At 45.3% G+C, this 13779-nt stretch overlaps 1 protein-coding gene across 5 annotated transcripts in view; it reads left to right on the top strand.

Moving 5' to 3' along the window:
* SSH2 (slingshot protein phosphatase 2) overlaps window positions 1-13779 on the top strand; it is a 247840-nt gene that overhangs the window by 231968 nt on the left and 2093 nt on the right. For 4 of the 5 annotated variants that reach the window (XM_027130496.1, XM_027130499.1, XM_027130497.1 and 1 more), the window contains 2 exons: window positions 3705-4539; window positions 6690-13773. In XM_027130496.1, coding sequence (XP_026986297.1) covers window positions 3705-4539; window positions 6690-8774 — 2920 coding nt within the window. In that variant the 3' untranslated portion in view covers window positions 8775-13773. Of the gene's footprint in view, window positions 1-3704; window positions 4540-6689; window positions 13774-13779 lie in introns of those variants that run through there. The other variant, XM_027130501.1, reaches the window with a different exon arrangement.

Here is a 13779-nt window from a genome sequence, read left to right as displayed (position 1 = left end):
TTCTTCTCTTCCTTCTCCTCTTCTCTACAGGCTGCCTAATGCCCTAAGAAGTAACCATAAATAGTCTAATTTTACTGCAACTGATACTCCATCTTTAGCAGTATTTTCCTCTATGTAATTTTCTCAGAGTTGGTACTTTACCAAACATACAACAATAAGAAAGAAAGTGGAGGCAAGAGAATGGGACATCATGTGCATCCTGTCATTTAGCTTTCCTTCTTGCTCATTTACTAAGTAAAAGGGCAAATTCTTACCCAGAATGGCCCAGTCATCTCACGTGTGTCAGTGTGTTTATGTGAATCCAAATTCAGGTCAGAGGCCACTCAAGGAGGACAAGAACCTGAGACTTGTTTGCATCATCCAGGCCACAAACCAGCTCTGAAGTTCTTTCTGGCACTTGCTGCCTACCTGGAATAGGTCGCGGGAGTCAGCTGAATATAAACATTAACAGTTTAAAATAACAGATATGATCTAATGTCTTACACCTATTCCTACCAGTGACGGAGCATTAGAATAAACTGGCTTGAGAAAGGGCTTCATTGGGAGACAGTTTGGTGAGACCAAGTAATACTCATGATGCACATACGCCTTGTGACCCACCTTTTTTCCCCTCCTATATTTAACACCTTTGTGAAACCAAAGTGTGCACCAGGCACAAGAATGTCCATGGCAGTGTTGTTCGGAATAGCTAAAACTGCTTATCAGCAGGGTGGATGAATAATAAATTGTGGCATATTCACTACACTCTGTGAAATTACAGCTACACACATCGATGAGTCTTAAAACATGTTAGGCATAAAAAGTTGTAGAAGAATACATACAGTATGATTTCATTTATGTAAAATTCAAAACATACAAACTAAGCTATATATTGTTAGAACAAAACATGCGATGACACAATAAGGAAAAGGGAGGGAATGATAAGCACAAAATTCAGGTGATTGGTTACTAACCCCTGCACTGGGAGGAGAAGGGGGAATCAGGAAGGGCCACATGGAATAGCAGTGCTTCACAGGCTGTGGTAATGAGTATCATGACTATGTCAGAGAGCCGCCTGCCACTCTCCCTGCAGGTTTTACTGCAAAAATGAAAAAGGCAGCAGAATCAGACTTATTTTTGGATTGGGATTTTTCTTTCTCCTTTACAAGAGGTGTCAGTTTAATTCCAGAGCCCTGACCCAATACTTTCTGATGAATATCTTCCCCAAGAAGAGAAGGAAATCCCTGCTGGGTAAAGCAGCTATGACGTCAGCTACTTTCTCTGAGACTTGCACTGTTGGTGCCTATTAGCATAACATCAGTCTCTCGTTCCCTCTCAATTTATTAGTGATTTACAGGCAGTTTTTTTAAAACATACTTTGGAGGGTTCTCGGGATCATGAAAATTTCCCGTTTGCCTGTTGTCTGATGAGATAAGCTGTTCTTTACTATTAGGGTGAGAACAGCTACTCCCTGAGATATCTTCCCAGTGATTTGCATCACAGGACTTGTCCTGCCTTGGTGGGTGGCTGAGAGGACTTGGTGCAAGTTTGAACATCCTCATGATAGGTGAGGGATGGAAACTGGAGAACACAGTCCTATTTAGGTCAGGGAACAGGGAGGGTGTCAGACGAAAAAGAAGAAGCTTTAAGGGGAGCACATTGGCACCCGCGGGTCACAAAGTACAGTTTGGGCCCACCTATCCAACCAGTCAGCTTGCCCCTCCCCACAGCCACTCACTCGTTTGGGGTGTGTGATACGTTGTCTCCTCCTAGGGGTGGCTGGAGTTCGTGCAGCTTGGAAAGGGGGAAAACCCCACCTTACACCCAGCTACTTGATTATAGCTTGTCTTCATAAACAAATTGACCTGCGCCCTACCCAGAAAAGCACGCTTCTGCTGGGCAGGCCTAAGTCAGAGAGAGCCCCACCCAAGCAGCAGGCAGGCGGGGGAGCTGAGAGCAGGTGCAGAGTTGAGCACAAACAGGGGTTCACATTAGTGCAGGCGTGTGACTCGGCAGAGATTCACAGGCAGCCAAGGCAGGTATGGCCCTGAGCCCAGGGTTAGTTGTTCTGGGCTGTTTCCATTCCACCCTGCGGCGAGGTAGCTCTTCATCAGCTTGTAAGTCATGGAAACCATACCCCCAAATGCCACATTTAGCGACCTGTTCCCTGCCCAGCCACAGGGCCACCTTTCTCTTTTTCATTGGAGCTTTGAGAAACTGTGCTTCCTTGTTAGAGTGTGGTTTGAAATGAGATCTCATCAGACCTTCTCTCATAAAATCAACCAAAGGATGGATGTGTGCATATAGTCTCTTTGGCCCACCTCCTTTTCCAGGGGTCACTTTAGCTTGATGGTTTTTATCCACAGATCCTCATGAAAGGGCCTGTACTTTACGCTTATCCTCTTCCGTTCTGTTACCAACCTTTTTCTCCAGATTTACTAGCCTCATCTTTGCTTTGTCTTTTTTTTTGGCTGCGCCGCATGTCTTGCAGGATCTTAGTTCCCAAACCAGGGATTGAACCCGGGGCCATGGCGGTGAAAGCACTAAGCCCTAACCACTGGAACGCCAGGGAACTCCCTGTTCTTTGCTTTCTAATTCAAGAAAGATTACCACCCTCCTCACACTTCCACATCAGTGATTAATCCTATATCAGCTCTTTATCCCAATTATGAGAACTTATAATGGGCTCCAATTGATTATTTCTCCTTGTATTACTTGGATAATGTTTTATGTTTTTCCCCCCAGTTATTAATATTAATCAGGCTCATTTTTTTAATTCAAAAGTTGTAGACATACTACAGGGTGTAGAATTGTAAAGTCCTCCCCAAAAGTAAAAGCCCTGCCTTCCTTGAAAGAAACACTGTTACCAGTTTGGTGATGTTCTGTAGATATTTCACTATACTTATTCTAATATGGGAACTGACTATTCCAAGTGTGTTCAACATGCTTTTCACTTAATAGTGTACCTTGAACATCATTCCACTAAAATATTTGGCTGTTTTTTTTTTTAACTTTAAAAAAAGTATTTATTTATTTATTTTGTCTGCACTGGGTCTTAGTTGTGGCACATGGGATCTTTTAGTTGCGGCATGAGGACACTCTTAGTTGCGGCATGTGGGATCTAATTCCCCGACCAGGGATCGAACCCGGGCCGCCTGCATTGGGAGAGCGGAGTCTTACCTGCTGGATCACCAGGGAAGTCCCCTTGACTGTTTTTAATAGCCTCATATAAGTGTATGGACTATAATTTAAATAAATTTTTTTTGGTGTTGCAGTATTACAGTAAACATCCTTATATGTATAGCTTTGTGCCACTTACGTAGTAGTATTTCTCCAAGTAAAAATTTTAAAGGGAGAGTTGCTGTTTAAAGGGTTAGATTTTGAGAGCTATTGCCAGGTTTCATTCTTTAAAATTCTACAGTTCACACTCCTATCAACTGTGTATTATGAGAGGGCTAGTTTGACCAAACCATCATCAACACTGGCTGTTAACAACTATCTTAGCTCTTATAAGTCTGATAGTGAAAAATCAGATCTCATATTCATTTGTTTTTGTTGTTTGCTGTTAGTGAAATTGAGCCTCTTTTCAGCTGTTGATTACCTACTTCCACTGGGCATTAACAAAGCATCTTGCAGGTTAAGTTTATCTGGGAGTGGTTTCCTGGGAGGGTATTGATTGTTTTCACAAACCAGAGTAAGGCGTTTCCTATGTATGTCCTCCACAGCAAACAGCGGCATAACAAGCTCTGGCGATCTCATTCAGATAGTGACCTCTCGGACCACCACGAACCCATCTGCAAAGCAGGACTAGAACTCAACAAGAAGGAGATCACCACCTCAGCAGACCAGATTGCCGAGGTCAAGACCATGGAGAGTCACCCACCCATACCTCCCGTCTTCGTGGAACATGTCGTCCCACAGGATGAAAATCAGAAAGGCCTGTGTACCAAAGAAAGAATGATCTGCTTGGAGTTTACTTCTAGGGAATTTCATGCCGGACAGATTGAAGATGAATTAAACCTAAATGACATCAATGGATGCTCATCAGGGTGTTGTCTCAATGAATCAAAATTCCCTCTTGACAACTGCCATGCATCCAAAGCCTTAATCCAACCTGGACAGGACCCAGAAATGGCCAACAAGTTCCCAGACTTAACAGTGGAAGATTTGGAGACAGACGCACTGAAAGCAGACATGAACGTCCACTTACTGCCCATGGAAGAACTGACATCCCGCCTGAAAGATCTCCCCATGTCCCCTGATCCTGACTCACCGAGCCCCCAACCCAGTTGCCAGGCTGAAGTCTCAGATTTCAGTACAGATCGCATTGACTTTTTTAGCGCGCTAGAGAAGTTTGTAGAGCTTTCCCAAGAAACCCGGGCCCGATCTTTTTCTCACTCAAGGATGGAGGAACTGGGTGGAGGAAGGAGCGAGAGCTGTCGACTGTCAGTGGTCGAAGTAGCCCCTTCCGAAGCGACCGCTGATGACCAGAGAAGCAGCTCTCTGAGTAATACTCCCCATGCATCTGAAGAATCTTCAATAGATGAGGAACAGTCAAAGGTAAAAACTGTCTTTATAGTTCTATGCCTAGTGAAGTTCTCTTTAATGACAAAATATTTGGGACTCTGCTATGTTCACTGTATTTTTGATGTTGCTAAAGATTTAGGAAGGCGATGTGAGAGAGACAGTCTGGCGTGAAAATTTAGGGTTTAAATATTTTTCTAAATCAGTTGCCTTTCAAGGAATTTATCTTTCCAGGCTTTTGGTGTCATTGGAAGCACTTCTGAGAGGGGATGAGGGAAGAAGGGATTAGCCAAAACAAATGTCCTGCCTGACCAAGGAGAAGGTCCCCTGTGGACCTCCGCAGTTCAGATCAAATCTCACCAACAGTGAGGTGCCAGGGACTGATCTGTTGCCTGAGTGAGACGTGTGTCTCTCTGAGAGGATGGATTTGTTTGGGAAATTCTTTCTGCCTCAGAAAATTCAAAGACTAGACGTGTGTTAATAGTTGTTGGAGTAGCAACTGATTCCCATGCTGAGTTCTTGCTATTAATAACATCTCTGAATTGTTCCTCATTGCAGACGCTGTGGTATTCAAGAATTGAGGGATGGTTTGGGGAAATGATTTGGGAGCAGACAGAATCCCAAGATTCGTCTCAGTGGCATGAGTTCTTATGAGCCGTCTCAGACCAGGGAAAGAATTACTATATATCATCAACTCTAAGACTCACACTTATTCTCATTTTGACTTTTGAAATTGGGTTGCATCTTAAAAAACAATGGTATCTTATGTCAGTATAATACAGTAATTGGGAAGCAAGTGGGGACAGATTTACTCTAACATAAATGAAGTCATTTCACGATTTCAGTGGATCTGACTAGATTCTTGACATCTCCTGATTGCTGTCTACTTATATTTACCACCTCGTTCACTCATCTGTTCTCTCTCTTCTTAACTACCCCAGGGCAGTTGTTGCCTCTGTTTCTGTCTTCTCCTCTCCCCAAAAGCTATGCCTCTATTTCGTTTCTACCGGGAAAATCAGAATGCCTGAGCTCTCCTTTGGACTAATGGATGTAGTGGCTCTGACAGAAATAGCTTTTCTGCAAAGTTCTGGTCATATGAGCACTCTCTCCACAGCCCATGCATACACTGGGCCCGCTGTGGCTTCTCTCCCAGCCTTGGCAAGTTTGCCTCTGCCTGATGTCCCAGCAGATTTCTCCCAAAGGCATAACTGATCTTGTTAGTTTGTACTAGCTCTGACTCTTTTTGAAGGAGAAAGACAAGAACAATTCCTAGGGAAATACTGTACCTTGAAGGTTTATAAAAATGTTAACAAAGTAGATTGATGGTCATAATGATGTTGCTTTAAGAGATGTCCAAGGGCCATTTCTAAATTTTGAAATTCTTATTTTTTTACAGTAGGACTTGATTTTGCATTGGCCAGTTTTCTTTGGCCTTGTTCTAAACCCATCTGGGAATATGTAACTGGTGGAACACTAAAATGTCAGATTCGCAGTTTCTAAGTTTGCTCGGGCACGTGGCTGCATAAGCCAAGGAAGAAGCCATGTGAAACCTAGGAACCATGCAGTCAGGTATAGAGTGCCCCCATGTGCTGGGATGCGGCTGCTGGGAGAAGCAGTGGGAGGATGTGGACGAAAGCTGGCAAGACAAAGGACAGAAGAGAGCAGGGAGTCTCCAAATCAGACATCCAGCTTCCTCTAACACTGGGCATATTTAAGGTGGCCACTGAGCCCTTCAGTGGAACTCTTCCCCTTGAACCAAGTTAGGATCAAACTGGAAGGGGATAGGCTAGAGAGGAAAGGTTTCATTTACCCCAGTATGGCCTAAATCCTGAAGGCTCATGGTCTTAGGAAAATAAGGATTATAGGAGCCTCCAAGGCTACTTGCTGTTTACTTTTGGAGCAAGATACTGGATTAGAATCCTATTTGAGTCAACAGAACACAAGTTTACTAGACAGTGACACAACCTATGACTAATTTTGTATCTCTGCCTTTGATGAATCCGGTTTTTTCTTGTACGACAGAACAGAATACAACCCCAGGCAGAGGACAGTCCCAGGCACTCCATGATTTGTGTCCTCAGAGAGCCAGAAGGTTCTCCTGGATCAGAGGATTAGTAAGCAAAAAATCTGGCATTTTCAATTAGATTACAGTTTGCCATAACCATCTCACGGTTTTCTCTTCTTAGGCAATCTCAGAACTGGTCAGTCCAGACATCTTCATGCAGTCTCACTCAGAAAATGCAATTTCAGTCAAAGAAATCGTCACTGAGATTGAATCCATCAGTCAAGGAGTTGGACAGATTCAAGTGAAAGGCGACATCCTAGCCATTCCATGCCATACACCAAAGAAGCACATCGTCCATGAGCTGCCCCTTGAGAGGGCCCAAGCCGCAGAGAACAAACCTGGAAATCTGGAGCAGAGTGGAGGTTCCTGCACAGCCCAGCCTGAACTAGCCAAAGACTCAGGGAAGTGGGAGCCAGAAGGGTGCCCAGTGGCACACTCATCCACCACAGAGTTGGAAGAAGAGGAACCAGCTGAGGGGGAACCAGAGCTCTGGGGCCCAGGGATGCCCCCAGGTGCCAAGTGGTGCCCCGGGTCCGTGAGGCGAGCCACCTTGGAGTTTGAGGAGCGCTTGCGGCAGGAGCAGGAGCAGTACGGTGCTGCCCCTGCTTGTGCCTCGTTGTCCACTCGTAAGAATTCCAAGAATGATTCTTCTATGGCAGATCTGGCATCAAAAGGGAGGAGTGATGAAGCCACCCTAGAACATGCATTTGTCCCCAGGGAACCAGAGACGAGCAAGGGCAAAGGGAAATGCAGTGGGTCTGAGGCTGGCTCCCTACCCCATTCTGAGCAGCATGCCATCGTTCCAGCACCCGAGCTGCCGGAGTCTCTCCCGTTGCCAGCTCCTCAGAAGTGCCCAGGGTCAGGTCCCAGAACACAGCAGGAAGGAGTCCTGAAGGAGCAGAGGACTTCGGTCTCATGCCAGGGACCTGAGACACCAGCAGTCCCTCTGCCTCTTCCCAAGAAGATAGAAATCATTGAATACACCCACACAGTCACGACACCTGATCACGGGCCAGAGGGGGAAACAGCCACCAGCGAAAAGAGTGGGGAGCAGGGACTGAGGAAAGTGAAAGTGGAGGAGTCCGTTACTGTCCTCTGTGCACTGGATGAAAATCTGAACCGGACACTGAGCCCCGACCAGGCTTCTCTGCACCCCAGAGCGCTACCTCTGCCTCACTCTTCCTCTCCCGAGCCTGAGCACGGCAGGCCCGCCCACCCAGCCCCCACCCTGAGCAGCCCTGGAGACGGGGGCAACAGCCCAGCAGCTGCCCTGGAGACGGCAGCGCCTTCTGTCAGTCACTCAGCCCACGTACTTGGTGCCAGCTTGGCTTACCTGCATCCCCAGACGGTGGTTCACCTGGAAGGCTTCACAGAGCAAAGCAGCACCACAGACAATGAGCCCTCTGTGGAGAAGGGCAGCTGGGAGGAAAGTCAGGAGGGCCCCCTCTCCAGGGGCAGTGGAGTGCCATATCAGGGCTCCCAGGTAAGTAGTGAAGACCTGTGTTTAATTAGCAGACTCGGTGACAGTGTTGGGGAGCAGCAAGAAAAACTGGACCCATCACCTGTAGCCTGTCAGCTCCCACACAGCCCTAGTAGTGATGGTATAAAGGGTCTCAGTCACAGCCCCAGTGGGGTGAAGGAACGCGCTAAAGAAATCGAGTCCCGAGAGATTTCCCAGGTAGGGCTCCCCAAACCATCGCAAATGAGGCGTTCAGCTTCCCTCGCCAAGTTAGGTTACCTGGACCTCTGTAAAGACTGTTTACCGGAGAGGGGGCCTATCTGCTCTGAGTCCCCTCATCTCAAACTGCTTCAGCCCTTCCTCAGAATGGGCTCGGGAATGGAGGCCCAGGAGCCCCCAGAAAACCCAGATGCTCCCCAGAACCTAGAGCCCACCAAGTGGTTCATAGAGCAACTCAAAACAACAGAGTGTATCGCACAGAGCAAGCCGGTGGAGAGGCCCCTTGTACAGTATGCCAAAGAATTTGGTTCCAGTCAGCAGTGTTTGCTCCCCAGGGCAGGACCTGAATTGACTAGTTCTGAAGGAGGCCTTCCTTTGGTACAGACCCAGGGACTGCAGGGTGCAGGCCCAGCTCCAGGGCTGGCTGTAGTGCCCCGTCAGCAGCACGGCAGAACTCACCCCCTAAGGAGACTGAAAAAAGCAAATGATAAAAAACGGACAACCAACCCCTTCTATAATACCATGTGATTCTGAGCCTCTACATGTGACTTTCTGAAAGAAATGTTTGTAAAAGGGGCAGGTGTAATATGTAAGGAACATGCACTTTATTGGTTAATTTTATAATACTTTGGTCATTTTACTGTTCCTGGCGCATGCAGGGTTTGGTTTTTTTCCTCTGTGTGTGTGAGAGAGAGAGAGAGTTTGATTTGGACGGCAAGACCATTTTATCATTTTTTATTTTTGGAAAATGCAAACCTCAAAGAATACTCATTTTCAAAGAACACCTTTATCAAAGGCAAATTGCTGTTTTTCAGTCTACTGCCACCTGCTCCTCATTTTGCTCCCTGAGGGAAGGCATGCTTGCTTGATTGAGGAAGGAAGCAGATGGGGAAGGTGGGGTTGAAGCTGGGAATTGGAAATGCTGCCCCAGGCCTGTGTGATGATGGTTAGGTCTCCAGACCTGATGCATTGGATTCACTGAAGGGGGCAGCCCAACATCAGCATGCTCTCAGACTTGGGCCCCAGCCCCAGCCCCAGCCCCTTGGAGTTGCCGAAATGGGCAGGTTCTGCTTTGCTCTCAAAGAGGGTCTTCCAGAATTCATTTTCCTGGTCTCCAGAGTGTATCATTACAAAAAGGCATGATAATTGGCTGGCTTTGTAAACTTATCAAGCAAATACTTTTTTACCCCAAGCAAAGAATTTTATTAAATTTAAAATGAACTCCAAAGGATTTCTGAGAGGTCCTCTCTAGAGGAAAGCAGAAGAAGAGAAGGAGGTGAAATTGGGGGTGGAGAGGCCACCACTGCCCAGTATCTTCCAGGTGGACGGGCTCCACACAGGTGGTCATCCTACCCCACCCCACCCCGCATCCCCTGGAAATGTGCCCTGCAGCATTCTCCCAACTAAAACACAATAGGGACAAGTTTGAAAAACAGCAATTAAAAGTCAGTGTGTTCTTGTAAAATGAATACATATGTAGGGTTTTAACCCTTTCGTTACTTGAATAATTCTGTGGGCCTTCTAAGTTTAATGGCCATATTTTTTCCGATTTATTTTCCTCCCTCATGCTGTTTCTCCCAGTGCTGCCTATTTTTTTTAATTTTGTAGGTATTTGAATTGTTACATTACGTATGTATAACCTCCATTGAATGCAAAGTTTTCTTTTTAATATTATCACTGTTAACACTTGACATAAGTTTTTTTTTTCCTTTTCCTGGAAGATTTGTCATTTCTCTAGTTTATACACAGTACTTATGTACATAATGTTGTCACTTTCTTACATTGTTTTGTTGTTAATGTTGTATGTTGTAGGGTCTTTTTGACTTATCCATTTTAAGAAATAGTAAAGCTGCAACTGGAAAACATACGGACACCACAGAAATAAGACTGATGGGTGTTGGTAGGAATCTGCAGAGTATATATTGATGGTGGTTTTTTTTAAAATGGAGACTTCTAATCACCAGCTCCTGCCAAATTATGCGTTAGTAACTTCCTCCTCAGAGAAACCCCTAAAGGCTCCCATTAGATCACAGTTTGACTGAAGGCTGATTTCTCTTTGAGACTGAAATCCCAGAACGTTGTTCACCACTAGCTGAACCAGAGCCAGGGAGTATATGTGAGTGTTACCGCTGCCCAGGGTGGAAGCTCCTAATGGATTAGGCTGAAGGGCTGCAGGGAGGCCTCGGCCAAGGGCAGGCACCCTTAAATGACCGCGTTTAGGATGCTGTTGCTTTGCTGCTATTGTGGAGGTCCTTAACACAGGAGCACCTGCCGTAAACAAGCCTATTTCAGCTTCTTACAGAAAACATATTTAGCTTGGAATGGAACACCACTGCAGCTCATCAAAACTGAAGAGGTTTGCAAATTTGCTTCCTGTTTGCTTTGGTGGTTGTCCCCATTGCTGAGAGGTTGACCGAGCACAGACCTAAGATTCAGGTTTGGGGTTCATCACAGCACTTAGAGGAAAAAGATGCACAGACTGTCAAAGTGATGTCAGAGGCCAGAGTTCGATGAGGACAGGTGGTATGGTGACCCAAAGGAGAGAGAAAAGGTGGACTGAGGCCACTTGTACGTGTTCAAGAGGAGCTGTGAATCCAGTTGCCGGGTGGAGGCCGTAGTTGGGTCTGACATCACTGCCAGGAGGCAGATTGGACAGAAACCTCCTGCTCTTAAGTGTTTTTATGGTGTAGTAATGATATGTACCTGTGCTGTCCCTAAATAGTTTCCTTAAATGTTCAAATGTGTCATCCACACAGCTTTGTGGCTCCAGGATATTTAATGTGTTGTAAAATGTTTTACTTGGTGGCATGTTCCAGTGTGAGGAGGCTTGCAGGACAGGGTTATGAATTTCCAGGGCTCATCCATCTAAACTGCCCTTTCTTGTTGAGGCAGTTCCATCACCAATATGTTGGCGAAAGGAGAGGAAACTGTGGCAGGGGTGGGAAGAGGAGGCTTTGCATGGAGGTTAAGAGAGTAGCGTCCACTCAGTTAATCCCTTGAGATGGTGACATCCCTCACATTAAGAAGTACACACAGGGTCGACAGTGCTGCACTGTTCTCTCTTCTTTTCCCGGCCACTGTGTTTAATGCTCACTCTCACTGCATTAAAGAACAACAAAGATTGGGAGTGGAGGAACCTCAAACGCTGTGAAGAAAAACAAAACCTTTTTTTTTTTTTAAAGAGTAGAGGAGGTCTTGCTCTGCCTTTTTTTTTTAATAATTATACTTTTTATCATTTAATTTACCTGCCTAAATAAACATTCTCTACACAAGGTCTGTAATTCAGCCATGCCATAGGGTTTTGCCAGCCCTCAGACTCCCAAAACCGAGTGTTCTTGTGCTATTTATGTAGCTGAGCACTGTCCAGGGGAAGTACATGACGGCCTATCAAGAACTTTCTACACTTTATTCTCTTCAAATGGATAATCTCAGGTGGCCTGTTTCCCTTTTCTGTTCATGGAAAAGCCAGACCCGAAACAGCAGTTCTGGTAGATTGACAGAGATGAGTAGGAAAAGTTTGGACCTCTCGCTCAGTGCCTCTCTTTATTTTGAAAACCATCATAGTCTGACTCAGAATTATTCTGGAGGGGTTGTGTGTGTGTGTGTGTGTGTGTGTGTGTGTAAAAAGTAACACTGTGGTGCATGGGATAAAAGCCCCAGGAGCACACAGATTTTGAGCTGTAATCTGGATGGTTACCTGGTCAGTAGGAAGGAGAGAAACCCCTTTTTTGATTTTAGAAACACTTAGGAGTAGTTTGTACTATAGCAGATACACAGTACAGTAGTGTAGTAATACTCATCTCTCCTCATTTTGGTTGCCTTTCAGATTCCGAATGTTTAGGATCATTCCTAACATTTCAGGCTCTTTATCTAGCATTTTCCTGGTTCTGTACCTTTATCCCAACTGGTATTTCCTCTTTCTCATTTTGGGAACTACCAAGAGCCCCAAGGACAGCCTGAGGATGACAGCCCAGGCTCTGAGGTCCCCTCCTGCTAAAGGGCCCCAGACAGATGGCTCTTGGATAGACCTGAAGCTTCTGAGACATAGCAGCTCACAGAAATCTTCATTTGTTCCATCTGAGGATTTCAGTTCTGAAGTGATCTAGCCATGTTTGGTAAAGATGTTTTTGTGGGAACTGTTTCTCTCTCTCTCTATTTTTTTTTTTAAGAAAGCATTATGCAAAAAGGGTCTCTTTCAAGGGCATTTTAAATTTTTTAAATAAAGCCATTCTTTGGCTTTTTTGAACTGTTTGTGGATATTTTGTTTACATTGTGAATATTAAAACGTGCATCCTCTTGATGGCCGCTCAGATTCCTCCTCCAGGCACCCAGCCCTGGCCATCCTGTGAGTCCTCACACTGAGCAAGGTCAGCCTTATGGGTAAGTGGGGAAAACCTGGAGCTGACTTCCATCTGTGTCTTGCACTCCCATCCAACACTCTGTATGGAAATATTCATCATTTCCTCAGTGATGGTGTGTCTTATAGTGATGGTTGTAATGGTGAATGGCTAGTGTCGTTTTTGTCTAATTTTGTTTTGCTTTTTGATGGTAGATGAGATGAAATTTTAGCTATTTCAGCACCAATCCAACTTAAAAACATCTTGGATTTGTTTTCCCTTCCAAACTAAAAGATTAAGGCATGTATTAGGCATAAGTGTATTTGCTGCCGTGACTCATCCGACGGCTATATCAGGAAAAAGCCTCCTGCTACCAAAGCAGGAAGCTGCACACTCCTAACCCTTCTCCAGGGCTTGGGGTCCCTTGATGCCATGGAGAGCTATTGCAAGGTGCTTCTGTACTTTTCTGGCCTGGAAGTGGAGGGTGCCTGCGCCTGGCTCCTGCTATGAAAAGAGAACCAGCCTCACTTTCTCAGTGCCCCAGAGATCTGGGACAGGATTTCTAAACTGGAATCATCCCTCATCAGCTTGAAGATGTCCCAAGGGGTATACGACTAGTGCTGCCATCTGTGTCCTCACAGCAACACTGGTGGCAGCATCCTGTGCACACATGGAGAGCTAATACCCAGGGCTTAACTCAAGCTGATGACCCAGTCTGGAAGCTGGGTAACTGGCCCTGAAATGTTTCCCAATCAGTAAATCCACAGGGAACTGTTTGGTTTTTATGTTTTATTGGAATTTGGTTTGCTTGGCATAGCTTAAGGTGCCTTTTCTTTCTTTCTACTTTAATTTTGTAGGACTTGTTCTAAATGTAGAAAACAAGTCCAAAAGACTCTCCCACTGACTGTTACCTTTGCCCCAGGCCACCCCAAACTTTTATGCTCACATTTTATTAAATAAAGCAGGTGCTCCCTGGAACCTCTGGGACCTTTTTGAGGCGTTTGAAGCAGAATATAAAGAGTGGTCTCATCTCCTTCCTTAATCTTCCTGGTGGTTGGGATGTTCCACTTGTATCATAGGTTTTTTTATTACTGATGTGCTCCGCTGTTTTTAAATGTGAACTTGTGCGCAAATGTGCAGATTCAATGTTCTTGTTACAGATTGAATAAATTTTTATTTTGAAGATGAAACGTGTA

The sequence above is a fragment of the Aethalodelphis obliquidens genome, unplaced genomic scaffold (genome assembly GCF_003676395.1).
Source record: "Aethalodelphis obliquidens isolate GAN/ISIS:26980383/991018 unplaced genomic scaffold, ASM367639v1 scaffold38, whole genome shotgun sequence".
In the NCBI taxonomy this organism is placed as follows: domain Eukaryota; kingdom Metazoa; phylum Chordata; class Mammalia; order Artiodactyla; family Delphinidae; genus Aethalodelphis; species Aethalodelphis obliquidens.
This window is presented reverse-complemented; position numbering and strand designations above follow the sequence as displayed.